The sequence below is a fragment of the Suricata suricatta genome, chromosome 12, assembly GCF_006229205.1.
Source record: "Suricata suricatta isolate VVHF042 chromosome 12, meerkat_22Aug2017_6uvM2_HiC, whole genome shotgun sequence".
In the NCBI taxonomy this organism is placed as follows: domain Eukaryota; kingdom Metazoa; phylum Chordata; class Mammalia; order Carnivora; family Herpestidae; genus Suricata; species Suricata suricatta.
This window is the reverse complement of record NC_043711.1, coordinates 82,975,685-82,990,327: the sequence shown is the minus strand read 5'-3', so window position 1 is coordinate 82,990,327 and position 14,643 is coordinate 82,975,685. Positions and strand designations below refer to the sequence as shown.

The window sequence follows — 14,643 nt, the reverse complement described above, 5'->3', positions numbered from 1 at the left end:
TCTCAGTTTCTCTTGTTGTGCCTTTGAATATTTTATTTCCCTACTCAGCAATATTTGGGACTCGCCGTCATGCACACTTTGGCTTGTTTCTTGGTGTAGCCCTAAGAAGGAAAAACAGACAGACAAACACAGAGGGAACAGAAGCACACAAACGCACAGATAAATCAAACAAACAAACAAATTAAAAGGGGGAAAGGAAAGAAAGAAAATGGAGAGGAAAGAGACGAAAAGAAGATAAGAAAAAAAATAAATAAAGGGGGTCAGAGACAAAAAGGACAATGGACAGTCTAAAAGTGTATGACCAGTTGAGGGGAGAGATGAGGATGAGATACAGGAGAATATATCTGGAATGCAAGAAAGAAAAAAAAAGAGGGAGAAAGGAAAATAAGGAGTAAAAATTTAAAAAAAATTTTAAGCAAAAAAGGTAATAATAATAAAAAATACAAAAAAAAGAAAAAAGAAAAAAAAGCAGCAGCTTCCCCTTGCGGAATGGTGTGGTTTGGTGTAGTAGATCTTGGGGGGGTGGGGAGGGCTGCTCTCAGAGGTTCCGCCTTGGAGGCTGAGAGAGTAGAATAGCGGCAGGCCAAGCTCTGCTGGAACTAAGCACTGTAGGCCACTCTAATGAGTCTGATCTCCTTGTGCCGCAGCTGAGCCAAGTTGTATTTTCCAGGCCCGCCTCAGTTCAGGCTCAAAGTCCTAGTCTATGCACTTTTATGCTACCACAGATGAGATGTACTTGCTTTGGCAGCTGTCTTCTTTGGGGGAGGAATCAGTTTCTCTTGGCTCAGGCTGGGATTTGCGCTGCTGCTGCTGCTGCCGCTGCCTGAGGAGAGGTGCACAGCAGGAGGTGAAGTGCACGCCCTCACAGACACCGCTATGGACTCCCAGCCCCCAGCTGGGATCATGATCCCGTGATCCCGTTGCGGGAGGGATGAGTTTCTCTTGGCGCCAGCTGGGATTCGCACTGCCGCTGCCCGAGGCACTGGGCGCTGCCGGAAATGAGCTGGAAGCTCCTGCAGCCGGAGCATGCGCCCCGGCCTCCACCGCCGCCAACTCCCTGCCAGGATCGCGTAGGGATGGGGGCTATTTTTTCCCTGTTGGCACCCAGGATTTGGTATTCACGCGGCCAATGCTGGGGGCGAGATGCGCCGTGGAGATGAGGTGCGTGCTCCCACTCCAGCAGCCGAGGTTGAAATGAGTGCCCCTGGGGCCGCCACCACGGCTGCTGACTCCCTGCCAGGATGGCGCAGGGCTGGAAGCTATTCTTTCCCTTGTGCCACCCAGGTTCAGGATTTGGGATACCCAGCAGTTATATATGGAGTGAGAATTTCTCTCTCCGAGCGCGGTTAAACGTTCTTTATCTCTTCCCCAGAGACAGTACTGTGAGCGCGTTCAGTTTCTCTTTCTCTTTCCTTTGTCTCAGGGGGTTCCGTGCACTTGCCCCGTGTTGGGCTGGGGCTCCCACTTCCGCTGCCTGTCTCGGGCTGGCCCATTTTCCAATCTCCCCAGTTCGCACTCACTCACTCAGGTATCTTTGAGGTTGTCTTCTTTCTGGAGTCTGTATTTTCTCCTTCCGCTCTTGCAGATGAGAGTAAAGTCCTTCTTAGTTCGATAGATGGGGCAGACGAAGTTTACAGAGCTCCCTTTCTCTCCGCCATTTTGGCTCCTCCACCAAGCATCATAAAAGAGAAAAAAATGGGCACTAAGGATTCACAATTGATTCAGATAACAGAGTTGTTAAACTTGGACTGTAAGATAACTGTGGTCAGTGATTAATATGCACAAAAAATAAGTGACAAGGTAGAGAATTTCTCTAGGGAACTGGGATATATAATAATGAATCAAATGGATATTCTGGAACTGGAAAACATAATAGCAAATTAAGAATGCAATAGGCAAATTTAACAGCAGATTACACAAAGCTAAAGAGAAGATTCATAGGCCCCCCTGACTGGCTCAGTCAGTAAAGCGTGTGGCTCTTGATCTTAGGGTTGTGAGTTCCAGCCACAGGTTGGGTGTAGAGTTTTCTTAAAAACTAAATAAAGTCTTGGGGCATCTGGGTGGCTCAGTCGGTTATGTATTCGACTCTTGATTTCACCTCACATCATGATCTCACTGTGCATGAGTGTCTGCTTGGGATTCTCTGCCTCCCCCTCTCTCTGCCACTCCCCCATGCATGCACACTTGCTCTTGCTCTCATTCTTTCTCAAAAATAAATAAACAAAAAAAATTTTTTAAGTAAAAAAAAATAAAACCTTTAAGAAAAAACGGGAGAGGACTCATGATCTGGAAGATAGGTCTGTAGAAAATATCTAGACTAAAGCTTGGAGAGGAAGGATAGAACACAGGAAAAAAAAAGAGAGAGAAAGATCTATGAGATATAAAACATCTCATAAGACAGAAGAAGGGAAAACATTTCCCAATTTATTTTATGCATCCAGCAATCTTGGTCTACTATGGAGTTCCCTTTAGCTATTCTATATGCCTTAGAACTAAAGTTTACCTCATCCCTTTACTACTCTTGAAACTGATAAGAGTAAGATTTAAGTTAATTTGTTTGTTTGTTTGTTTGTTTCCTGCAGACTCCATTGATAATATACCTCTTTCATTTCCTGATTGACTATGCTGAATTGGTATTTATGGTAAGTAACCTTCCACATGAAGTCAACACGTATATATCTTTAGAGTCTTTTATCTTGTTGTTTTTCAGAAAAAAATATCTTTTAGGAACTTAGAAGTTTCCCAGAGTATAAAGGCAAAAACCTATCCTTAATTGAATTCAAGAAACTGTGATGTATTATGGAAGTATGGAGGGTAGTATCTGACATCTGACCAGTCCTTATTGCTTATACTTTTAAAATTTGGTTTCTGGACTATGTACTCTCAAATTTTCTAGTACCAAGATTCTGTGATTGGCTTTAATTGTGGTGCCAGTGTAGAGGGTATCGTGACTTTCCTATGCATTCTGCCAACAGATTCCATGCAGTGGACATAGGCCTGTTAGGGGCAGTAATCTTCAACGTTGAGATGACAGGGCTTTTTTGAGAGATAGTAATTTGAAACACTTGCCTAATGTAGAGTTGAAAATCTGGGTCAAGTAGGAGATCAGCTGAGGTCTTCCTTAATAATTAGAATGCCTGCTGTTTATGGAGGACTTATTTAGTGCAGGACACTTGACATACATCAGGCCTGCAAAGTACTGGGTATTATTACTACTTTATAGAAAACTTAAGTAACTTGCAGTTAAAGAACAGATGTGGTACTCTAGGGTAACATAAGCCTTGATGGGCCCCAATCCTCAAAGTTTTCCAGTTAAATCTTCCTGAAAGGCTTTATCTTTGGGTAGTCCCACTGAGGGTTGAGGTTCTGCCTAACTGGATGAGTTCATTACTGAATAGCGCACCGCTATCCAAAAGCCCTAGGCCCTGGCAGCATTTCCTCACTCTTATACTACCATTTCTCTTTTCTCTTAACAGGTAACTGATGCACTCACTGCCATTGCCCTGTATTTTGCAATCCAAGACTTCAATAAAGTTGTGGTAAGTAGTCAGTGGATGAGACAAAACTGGTGGAGTTTTTTGGTAGCCTTCTGGTCTCTTATTATAGAAAATCAAAGGTCATATACTTAGGGATCCAACTGTTTAAAAAGACTAAGAAGTAGGAATGAAGTAGGAATGGCCTTTTAAGCCAGCCCTGCAATGGCCAAACCTAAACCTAAACCAACAAGACAGATTCATAATAGATACAGAAAGGTCAGTTTAATCTCTGTGGCTTAATATCCATTCACCTGTGCAACTTCAGACTTTCTGGAGCAGAGGTGAACTACAATTATAGTAATGCGGACCCTTAGTAATCTTCCTTTCATGAGTTCAGCTTTTAACTCACTATGTTATGCTTATCTGAGATAAAATTGGATTCCCAGTGTAGTTTCTGTTTTTTTACAGAGAATAATCTTATTTGGAAAATTTTGCATGTAGTAAATGCCTATAGAAAGTTTGTTTTTTTTAAATCAGGTGTAATCTTTTTTTAAAGTTTATTAATTTTGAGAGTGAGAGAGATAGCAAGCAGGGGAGTAGCAGAGAGAGAAGGAGAGAGAAAAAATCCCAAGCAGGCTCTATGTTGCCAGTGCAGAGCCCGACATGGGGCTTGAGCCCATGAACTGAGAGATCATGACCTGAGCTAAAATCAAGAGTTGGACACTTAACTGACTGAGCCACACAGGTGCCCCTTTTTTAAAAATTGTTTTGGAGAGAGAGAGAGAAAGCATGTGAACAGGAAAGAGGCAGAGAGAAAGATAGAGGGAGAAAGGATCTGAAGCAGGCTCTGTGCTGACATCAGCCTGATATGGGGCTTGAACTCATGAACCGTGAGATCGTGACCTGGGCTGAAGCTGGATACTTAACCAACTCAGCCACCCAGTGCCCCGCCTGTAGAAAGGATTGATGTAAACTTTAGTCTTAATCCATACATAATAGCCAAGGGGAATGGTATATCATGACCATTTTCATTTTCCTAGGTTCTGAGAGTTAACAGATTAACCGTGTGTACTATCCATGTAGTTATTTAAAAACTTGGCTGCAGTCCTCCTTGATTGGCTGGGAGCCACTGAGATGATTTAGACTGGGGAGAGAGAAGGCTGCATCTCATTGGCGGTGTTTGTGGTTTATTTTCACTTCTGTTACCAAGTAATAGAACCAGAAGTAGGAGTCTTCCTTTCTGTGGCACTGGTCATTAGTAACAAAGCTGGTGAATTCTACAATTATGGACCTCAAAGAGATTTATAAGCTATCTAGATTGGGAGTTCTTAACTTAGGGTCCATTTATAGGCTTAATAGGCCTATTAGACTAGAGAGTGTACATCTTAAACCAGTGGAGTGTTTGGGACAACATAGATAAACCTGAGGGCATTATACTAACTGAAATAAGTCAGACAAAGACAAATGTTATATGACCTTATGAAAACTGGGGAGCCTGATTGGCTGACGCGATAGAGCATGCAACTCTTTTTTTTTTTTAATGTTTATTTATTTTTGAGAGAGAGATAGAGAGGGCAAGTGGGGGAGGAGCAGAGAGAGGGAGACACAGAATCCAAAGCAGGCTCCAGGCTCTGAGCTGTCAGCACAGAGCCCGATGCGGGGCTCGAACCCACAAACTGTGAGATCATGACCTAAGCTGAAGTCAGATGCTTAACCGACTGAGCCAGCCAGGTGCCCTGGTATGGGACTCTTGATCTTGAGGTTGTGAGTTCAAGGTCACATTGGGCGTACAGCTTACTTTAAATAAACAAACAAATAAATAAAAAGTCAAACTCCTAGAAACAGAGTAGATTGGTGGTTGACGGGGTGGGTTTGGAGGTAGGGAAAATGGGAGGGTGTTGGTCAAAGGGCACAAATTTCCAGTTGTAAGATGAGTAAGTTCTGGAGATCTCAAGTACAGCATAGTCACTATAGTTAACAATATTATATACTTGCAAGTTGCTACAGAAGTATATCTTAAATGCTCTCCCCCACCGCAGGAATTATGTGAGATGATAGATGTGTTACCTAACCTTACTGTGGTAATCAGTTTGTACATGTATCAAGTCTTATTGTACATTTTAAACTTACACAATATCATATGTCAATTGTATTTCAGTAGGATTGGAAAAAAATTTTAGGGATTAAGGTGAAATGCTTCAACAGGTTTCCTTTGAGTGCTAGAGATGAAGTAATTGGGTGTGAAATTCATAAGCTGAGGAATGCAGAGATAAATAAGCAGTGGTTATTTTCTTCCCCAAGATAGATTGTGTATGTAGACCATAGTCTTTGTTCTTTGAAGTTACACGCTAAAATATTTAGGGGTGAAGTGTCATGATACCTGTGGCTTACTTTTAAATGGTTCAGAAAAAGAATTTGCGTGTTTGTGTATGTAGAGATAAAGGAAATGGGGCAAAATGGGGCAAAATTCGTGGATGTAGGTGTTTTATTGAATTATTCTTTCAACTTTTCTATAGTTTGTAAATTTTCAATAAGAAACACTGGGTAAAAAGTAGATCTGTGTCTGTACCCACCAGTGTATGTGTGTACACGTACATGTGCACACACGCGCAGTATAGATGAGATCTGTGTGGATATCCGAGGGAGGGTTGGTAGCTTTCATTTAAGAACAGACAGCCAGATCTTTTCAACCAAAATATAAAACTGAAATGTGTTTTAGCGAAAGTTGATTAGAGATGCCAGCATCTTATGTACTCCTTTTTTTCCTGTTTAACTGTCATAAAAATACCACACATACACCCTAATGAAAACGAGTTTTTAATGGTGGGGGCAGCTTAAGGGTAAGTAATGAAGCTAGGTTTCATTTAGTTTCCTAACAAAGTTAGGCTTCAATGTCAGTGGAAGAGATACCTTTAATTTAGAACAATGATAATTTTAATTCATTTGTTTATTGTTTGTTTATATGGAAGCATACAGAGAATTTTGGATTTTTTTTCTTTGTGTGATTTAAAGAGGTTGAGAGAAAACCAAATGAGCTATTGTTGATAGGCTGTTTTTTAGCACACCAGAACATTCTGTTATCACCAAGACTGAATTGAAACTTGAAGTAGTTTTGTTTCTCCATCCTCAGAATTCAGCCTATTGGAACATTAGGCTTCCTGGTCACAACAAGAGTTTTATTTACACTGTGTCAAAAATTAACTCATTCTGAATGGCAGATTTTGATGGTGTGGATAGAGTATCAGCACATGTCTTCCCCCAAATCTTCCCCACTTTGTCAAAATGGGCCCATAGCATATGGAAGCATTTTAGTCTTGTTGGGATTTAAGACCAGATCCCTGGAAACAAAGCTGTGTCTGCGCTCAGACGCGTTTTGGAAAACTAGGGTGCGCAGGTGGGGTCCACCCCCAGCCCGTCTCCAGCTGTTAGCCTTTGGAATATGAATGCTGATTGATTGTGACCAGTGGATTTTCACATTTTACATCTATCTTACTTAACAAAAGCAGTGTTGTTCATCTACCCTGTCCTTTGCTGAGATTGTACCTTCTATTTGGAACTCAGAATTCATGTTAGAATGTTGCTTGTGGTTTGAGAGGGAGTGATAAAAACCTGTCTCCCCTTAATGTGATTAGAGGGCTGTAAATTTGGAGCATTGGCTCCTGAACTTGGAACGTGGTGAGGCTAACAGTTGGAGATGTGGTGGGGGAGGAGCATTCACTCCTCCACTTCCGGACACCCTAGTTTTGGGGGTTGCAAACTGGTATAGACACAGTTTTGATGATTAGAAAAAGCTCTTTATTTGAAGCAGGGGAATAATGTCCTTGTAAAACCAAATCTTGCAAAGGACAAGGAAAGGTTGCATGGAGAAGTGGATAGAAGGGAAAGAAAACTCCACCCTGGAGGTTTTTTTAAAATTCAAAAATGAGGAGCGCCTGGGTGGCTCAGTCGGTTGAGCATCTGACTACGGCTCAGGTCATGATCTCACAGGTCATGGGTTCGAGCCCCGCGTAAGGCTCTGTGCTGACCACTAGCTCAGAGCCTGGATCTTGTCTTTGGATCCTGTGACTCCTTCTGTCTCTGACCCTCCCCTGCTCACACTGTCTCTCTCTCTCAAAAATAAATTTTAAAAAATTGAAAATTTTTTAAATTAAAAAATGTCTATTGAAATACAATATGCATATGGAAAAGTGCACAGGTGTTTGTGTATGAGGTGATTAATGATCACAGAGACAGTGCACCCAGGTAATCTCCTTTTAGGCCACTTTGAGCCTCTCCTATGGTAGTTTTAAATCTCATCATTGCCAGGGCTGCTGAATATATGTAGAAATATTTATCTTTGGATTAAAAAATTTTTTAATGTTTTTTTATATTTTTTTTGAGAAAGAGAGACAGCGCAAGCAGGGGAGGGTCAGAGAGAGAGGGAGACACAGAATCTGAAGCAGGCTCCAGGCTCTGAGCTAGCCGTCAGCACAGAGCCCCAATGTCGGGCTTGAACCCAGGAACCGTGATATCATGACCTGAGCTGAAGCCGGACACTCAACCAACTGAGCCACCCAGGCACCCCAATCTTTGGATCTTAAATTGTACTCCTTAACCTCACTTATTTTTAGACTTTAACCTTTTCTTAGTGTGTATGTATTCACTTTTCTTTTGACTTTTAGCCATTTTCCTGTCTCTGACTGGATCTAGTGGGGATTTTTAAAAGGGAGTTTGGCTATTCTTCAGGGGAGCTGAGTCAATATTGGGCCTGTGGGGGCAGGCATCATGGGGGCTTTACTGATGAGCTTGGGGGAGACAAAAAGAGACATAGCAGAGAATCTGGAGCCTGCTGACCTGATTGCTCTTCTCTCCTGCAGGCTCTCCTTTCATAAATCTTTCTGTTTCAAAGTATTTTGGAAGATTGGGGTTATAAGAAGGTACTTTTCTTTAGTCGTTGGCACAGGGTCACCTCTGCCCAGGATCTGCACATGCCCGTTTTCGCTGCCCCCATCTCTTCGTATAGTCCTGATGATTGGCTTCCAGACCGGTGACTGGAAGGTCTGCATTCCCACCTGTCTCTCTGGCTGCTCCTGGATGGACTCCCTGTTTCCCTTCAGCAGCCTTCTTTGCAGATCTCCTGAGCCTGGTGGCCTTCCTTTTGCAGGAACTGTGGGACTCTTAGCTAGCAGGGCCACCCTCCTCTACCACTGCTGCAGCGTCCTCGCTAAGTGCTCTGGCTGCTCACCTAGCCCCCTCCTCTCTGATAAAACTGTAGTTTGTATACTGTCTTTTTAAACAATCCCAGCTGTGCATGGTAGCATAACTTTTACTGATGATAATTCCCATTGTTTAACCTGATCAAGGGAGGTTTTTGAAGTTTGTTCAGGTTTTCTGATTAACTCTTTACTACTAAATCTGTGCAAGAAATCTGGACTTACCTGTGTTCCTGTGATAGCTTCTCTATTTTCTTTTGAATTGAAATATGGGTCTTTAAATTTTTTTTTAGTTTTTCATTAAAAAATTTCTGAAGTACCTAGACATGCAAAAATATGTAAAGAATAATATGTGCTGTACCCCAATGTTCATAGCAGCAATGTCAACAATAGCCAAAACATGGAAAAAACCTAAATGTCCATCACCTGATGAGTGGATCAAGAAGATGTGGTATATGTACACAATGGAGTACTACATGGCAATGAGGAAGAAGGAAATATGGCCATTTGTAGGAAAGTGGATGGACCTTGAGGGTGTCATGCTAAGCGAAATAAGTCAGGCAGAGAAGGACAGATACCATATGTTTGCACTCATAGGTCTAACAGGAAAACAGGAGAAACCTAATGGAGGACCAGGGGGAGGGGAAGAGGGAAAGAGAGTTGGGGAGAGAGAAGGACGCAAAACTTGAGAGACTATTGAATACTGTAAATGAACTGAGGGTTGAAGGGGGAGGGGGGGAAAGAGGTGGTGGTGATGGAGGAGGGCACTTGTGGGGAAGAGCACTGGGTGTGGTATGGAAACCAATTTGACAATAAACTATTAAAAAAAAAAGAAATAGAAAAAAAAAGAACAACATAAAAAAAAGAATAATATGTGTTATGAATTTACATCAGCTTAAAAAATATTACACATAAAGTTGCCTCTGAGATACTCCTTATCCTTCCTCTCACCAGTTACCACTGTTGTGAATTTAGTGTTTATCATCCCCACGCAGGGCCTTAACTTATTACTACTTTTGTATATATCCCTCAATAACACATAGTATTGTTTTGCATGCTTTTAACTTTGTGTAAATAGTACAATGCAATATATATTCCGTACATGCCTTTTTCATCATTAAATCTTTAATCATGCACAGAGAGTGCATGGCTCCTGTGCTCTCTTTTATAATCGGTTGCAGCATTAAATTTGTACTGTCAAAATAAGATTCTCGGGCCATTAAATCAGCAAGGCTACCCATTTTGGGTTCAGCAGCTTTTTTCACCTATAGTCTGACCCATGTTTGTTTATAAGGTTGCCTACCTTTTTTTTTACATTCTAGAGCACACCCATGAACTTGTTGGGTCACACCAGGGCAGGCACGGGCTTTCCGCCCCCATGTCACTCCCTCCAGACTATCCAGCTGCCCAGCCACACCCAGCCCTCCTCCTCCTTTTCTTCATCATGGCTGTTCCCCTCTGTGGAAGTCAAAAACTTGAAACAGGAGAACATGGAAGAAAACCTGGGATACTGTGACATTCAGGGGATCATTTTACTTTGCATGAAAATATTTCACTTTGCTGATGGAACTTTGGAGTCCTTAGGCCACTCATGATAATTTTTCAACAGGGCTGGGAACATGGCTTTGCCATTTATTCATTCAGCCATTCAATAGATAGTTATTGTTTGCTCACTGTGCCAGGTGTTGGCACATAAACATGGTCCTGTCCTCACGGGTCTCATAGTCTAGTGACGGAGACAGATACTAGTCACATAAATAAAAGAAGTCATAACTGTGAATAGCGCTATGAAAGAATGTGTATTAATAGGGATATTTTACCTACTTGAGGGGGATTAGTGTGCCTTCCTGAGGAAGAAATGATTTAACTGAGATCTAAAGGCCATGTGGGAGCTAACAAGAAGAGGTTGTTCTAATTCAAATGCAGAGGCGGGGAGCGGGAGGGGTATGGCATGTTCATGGCTCCGGAACCCAGAAAAGTGAGAGGTGAAGCGAGAGGTGGGTGTGAGGTGAGTGGAGAGGTAGGGCCAGCCCAGGCGGGGCCACGTGGGCCATGGAGGGACCACTGTCTTCATTCTGAAAGCAATGGGAAGTAATGTGTTTTGTCATTATTTTTTTCCAGTTTAAAAAGCAGAAACTCCTCCTAGAACTAGACCAGTATGCCCCAGATGTGGCCGAACTCATCCGAACCCCTATGGAAATGCGTTACATCCCTCTGAAAGTGGCCCTGTTGTAAGTATTCTTTGACAAAACAGGGCGCGGTGCCAGTGAACGGGAGGAAAATCTGATGAGACTTTCTCATGTTGTTTGTTGTATTTTTGGAGATCTGTGGTCTTAGTCATCAAGTACTTGCTGTGGTTCTGTTGCACAACTGGGGTTCTGGCCAGCAAAAGAGACAGAGCCATTCTGTCTCTGTTGGGACAAAGCCTCACACAGGGACATGCACAATCAGCCCTTCACAAATGCTTTTTCACTCCACGCCGATCTGGGCTCCAGCCTACTTGTAACCTGTGTTTCTTTAAAAAAAAAAAAAAAGTTATTTAATTATATATATGGATTGAATAAACTTCTGATCTTTATATGGCCATTATTTTATTTTGAGCAGCTCCTGTGTTTTATATACAATTAGTCCCCCAGGCCCCCATTTGTAGTTGAGAAAACTACAGCCAGACAGACCCATCCCAGCTGGGGGACCGTTCTGGGAGAGTAGAACTTACTGAAACTCTTTAAAAGAATTCTCTAGGAGTACTCAGTGCTGCCAGTAAGTTTAATTCTTTCAGATTATTCTCGTTTATATTCTGGAGATAGGCAAATGTGAATAATGATTCAGCCAGCTCATAGTCATTGAATATGAACAATATACTAGCTTCTAGGGATATACTATAAACAAGACGGACAAGTTTCCTCATGGAAAAACAGGACCTCAGAATTTCAGAATTAGAAGGGGCTTGTGAGGACAGTTTATTCAACCCTCTGTTTGCGTGTGAACCTCCTGTTCAGTATTAGGTGGAGGCACAGCTGCTTCTTGAACTTCACCTGCTATTTAGAAATGGCCTTTTTTTCCCCTCTCTCACCAAACAACTCTCATTTCTATGTATTTCAGAAATATTGGCAGGAACTACCTGATTAGAACCAGAGGTTTAGCAACATTATGAATCCCTTATGGATTCATTTATCTCCTGGGGATACTTTTGTAAAAGCAGCAGCCGTTTCTTTAAAGGTTGTATAACAAGCCTGTTTGTAATTCTTGAAAAAAAACACCAACAATTTCTGGGCCTTTGGCTTTAGAACTGCTAATCTTACAGCCCTGGGAGATATTGGATTTAAGGTCTTTATTGGTGCATAATAATTATAATCTTCCCCTAAGACACTGGTATGTTTCTTCCTATCTAATAATCAGAATTATGTAACTGGTTTCCCTTTTCACTTTGTCTGCCAGGAAACTCAGAGCCAGATTTGAAGCTGATTATTACAGTGCTGTAGGAAACCCATTTGGTCTTTTTTCGCTGGCCTTTTTTTCCCCTTTTATTTATGCTTTTCCTGGTCTTGATTTTTTTTTGTTTCTATTTTTATTTTGCTATTTTTTAAATTATCTGTTCTCATTTGAGCTGCCTCGAATCTTCTGTAGAAGCAAGATAGAAATAAATAAAACAATAACCCATTTTGACTATATAACATTTCCCTAATCAGCACTTTATTTTTTTATTTTCTTTTTTAAAATTTTTAAGTGTTTTATTTATTTTTGAGAGAGAGAGAGAGAGCATGAGCAGGGGAGGGTCAGAGAGAGAGGGAGACACAGAATCCGAAGCAGGTTCCAGGTTCTAAGCTAGCTATCAGCACAGAGCCCGACACGGGGCTCGATCTCACGAACTGTGAGATCATGACCTGATGAGCCGAAGTCAGACGCTCAAACGACTGAGCCTCCCAGGTGCCCCCTAATCAGCACTTTAAATTCATTTCTCAGTCCATTCCTTCCCATCTCAAGAAAACATTAGGTTTTTGAGCTTAATTGCTTCCCAATAGAAGTTCAAGATGTCCTGTCAAGTTCTGTGACAACCAGCTTGTTGAATTCAGCAGACACCTACCCTGTACTTGGGATCTGGCGTGGTGGCTACAGCTTTCCTACTAAGAGGGCTAAACTGAAGCGGCTCTGACATCTCAGAGGAAAGGGGGAACCTGTGTCAGAGATTAGGAGCCCGATTAAGGAAAATTACCTCCTGCTTTTAAAAGACAACTGTAGCCATTCCAGAAATATATGGCTCTGCAGGAATTGGTAAAATTTTATCATTTATGAGATCTGAAGTAATAGAAAGAACGTAGGCTTTAGAGCCAGAAGGTCCTGATGTTGAATGTTATTTATTAGCTTGTGAAACCTTGGGCAAATTACTTAACCACTGAGCCTCACTTTCCTCATTGGAGGAATAATGGGATCGCGAGTTTACTGGATCTCTGTGATGATGTACCACACGGCAGAGAATAGGCAATGAATGTTCAGTGTTTTATACTCATTGGTGCCGACACCATTTCATTCTCTTTACATAAGAGAACTCATTTCTAAGAAGTTGTCTTCCCGTGAGTATGGTTTTAGTAAATCTCTTGAATTGCCTACCTGTGGTAGCCAGGACTCGCTGGTCCTTTGACCGGGATTATTGATGCCAATTTTGTATGTTTTTTTCCCCCAGCTATCTCTTAAATCCCTACACGGTCTTGTCTTGTGTTGCCAAGTCGACCTGCGCCATCAATAACACCCTCATTGCCTTCTTCATTTTGACCACAATAAAAGGTAAGGCCCCAAAGGAAAACCCAAAGCTTAGTCACTGACTTGATTTGTGTAGGGTTTTGTAATATTTATGCTGTGGATAAAAAAAAAAAAAATCCAACACTTAAGGATATTTTTTTAAATTACACAAGTAATACAAGATTATTATAGGAAATTTAGATACGCTAAGGAAAAAAAAGATGCTGAAATTCTACTACTCAGAGAGTTACTGTTAATAGAGTTGGAAAAAAACAAACAATGGGGCACCCGGCTGGCTCAGTTGGAAAAGCATGGGACTCTTGATCTTAGGGTCCTGAGTTTGAGCCCCACTTTGGGTATAGAGATTACTTTAAAAAATAAACAAATAAACTTTAAAACACAAACGAACAAACAAAAAACTGGGGAAAAGCGTATAATGAGAATAGCAGCCCTTTGCCTCTCTTACCATCCCTAGTTCAACTTCAAAAGAACTACTTTCTGACTTTTGCTGGTATTTACTGCCATATTGCTTTCTTCTTTTCAAAAAAATTTTAATGTTTATTATTTTGAGAGAGAGAGAGAGAGAGAGCAGTGAAAGGGCAGAGAGAGGGAGAAAGAGAGAATCCTAAGCAGACTCCATGCTGCCAGCACAGAGCCTGATGTGGGGCTCGAACCCACAAACTAAGAGCATGACCTGAGCTGGAACCAAGAGTCAAGGCGTAACCAACTGAGCACCCAGGCACCCTACTTGCTTATTTCTAAGTAATATCTCATATTGCTATTTCATGAATTATATATTTTAAACATTACCTATTGCATTTCCCATATGGGAGATAAAGATTCAGCTCTTTTGTACCATATCTTCATTTCTCCTTTGCCTAATTTTCCTAGAGAAGTTATATCACCGTTTTGATTAAATCAGTAGTCGGCATCTATATTTTATGACATGGTATGTATTTTTCATTGTTGGGCAAAGTAGTAACTACGATTACTTTTTCTTTCTTGTATAACCTTTTCTTCTTCCTAGGGTTAATATTTATCTTTTGGGGGGTACCTGGGTGACTTGGACGGTTATGCATCTGACTCCTGGTTTTGGCTCAGTTCATGATCTCAGGGTTTGTGAGATTAAGCCCCACATCGGGCTCTGTGCTGACGGTGCAGAGCCTGCTTAGGATTCTCTCTTTGTCCCTTTTCCTCTGCCCCTCCCCTGCCTGTGTGCATACTCTCTCTCTCAAAAT

The 14,643-nt window shown here is 41.6% G+C and overlaps 1 protein-coding gene across 2 annotated transcripts in view; it reads left to right on the top strand.

The window, feature by feature from the left end:
• The window catches only part of PIGU (phosphatidylinositol glycan anchor biosynthesis class U), an 83,404-nt gene that overhangs the window by 21,198 nt on the left and 47,563 nt on the right, over positions 1-14,643 (top strand). For both annotated transcript variants that reach the window (XM_029918399.1, XM_029918400.1), the window contains exons 3-6: positions 2,583-2,642; positions 3,477-3,539; positions 10,790-10,899; positions 13,350-13,450. In XM_029918399.1, coding sequence (XP_029774259.1) covers positions 2,583-2,642; positions 3,477-3,539; positions 10,790-10,899; positions 13,350-13,450 — 334 coding nt within the window. The remainder of the gene's footprint in view (positions 1-2,582; positions 2,643-3,476; positions 3,540-10,789; positions 10,900-13,349; positions 13,451-14,643) is intronic.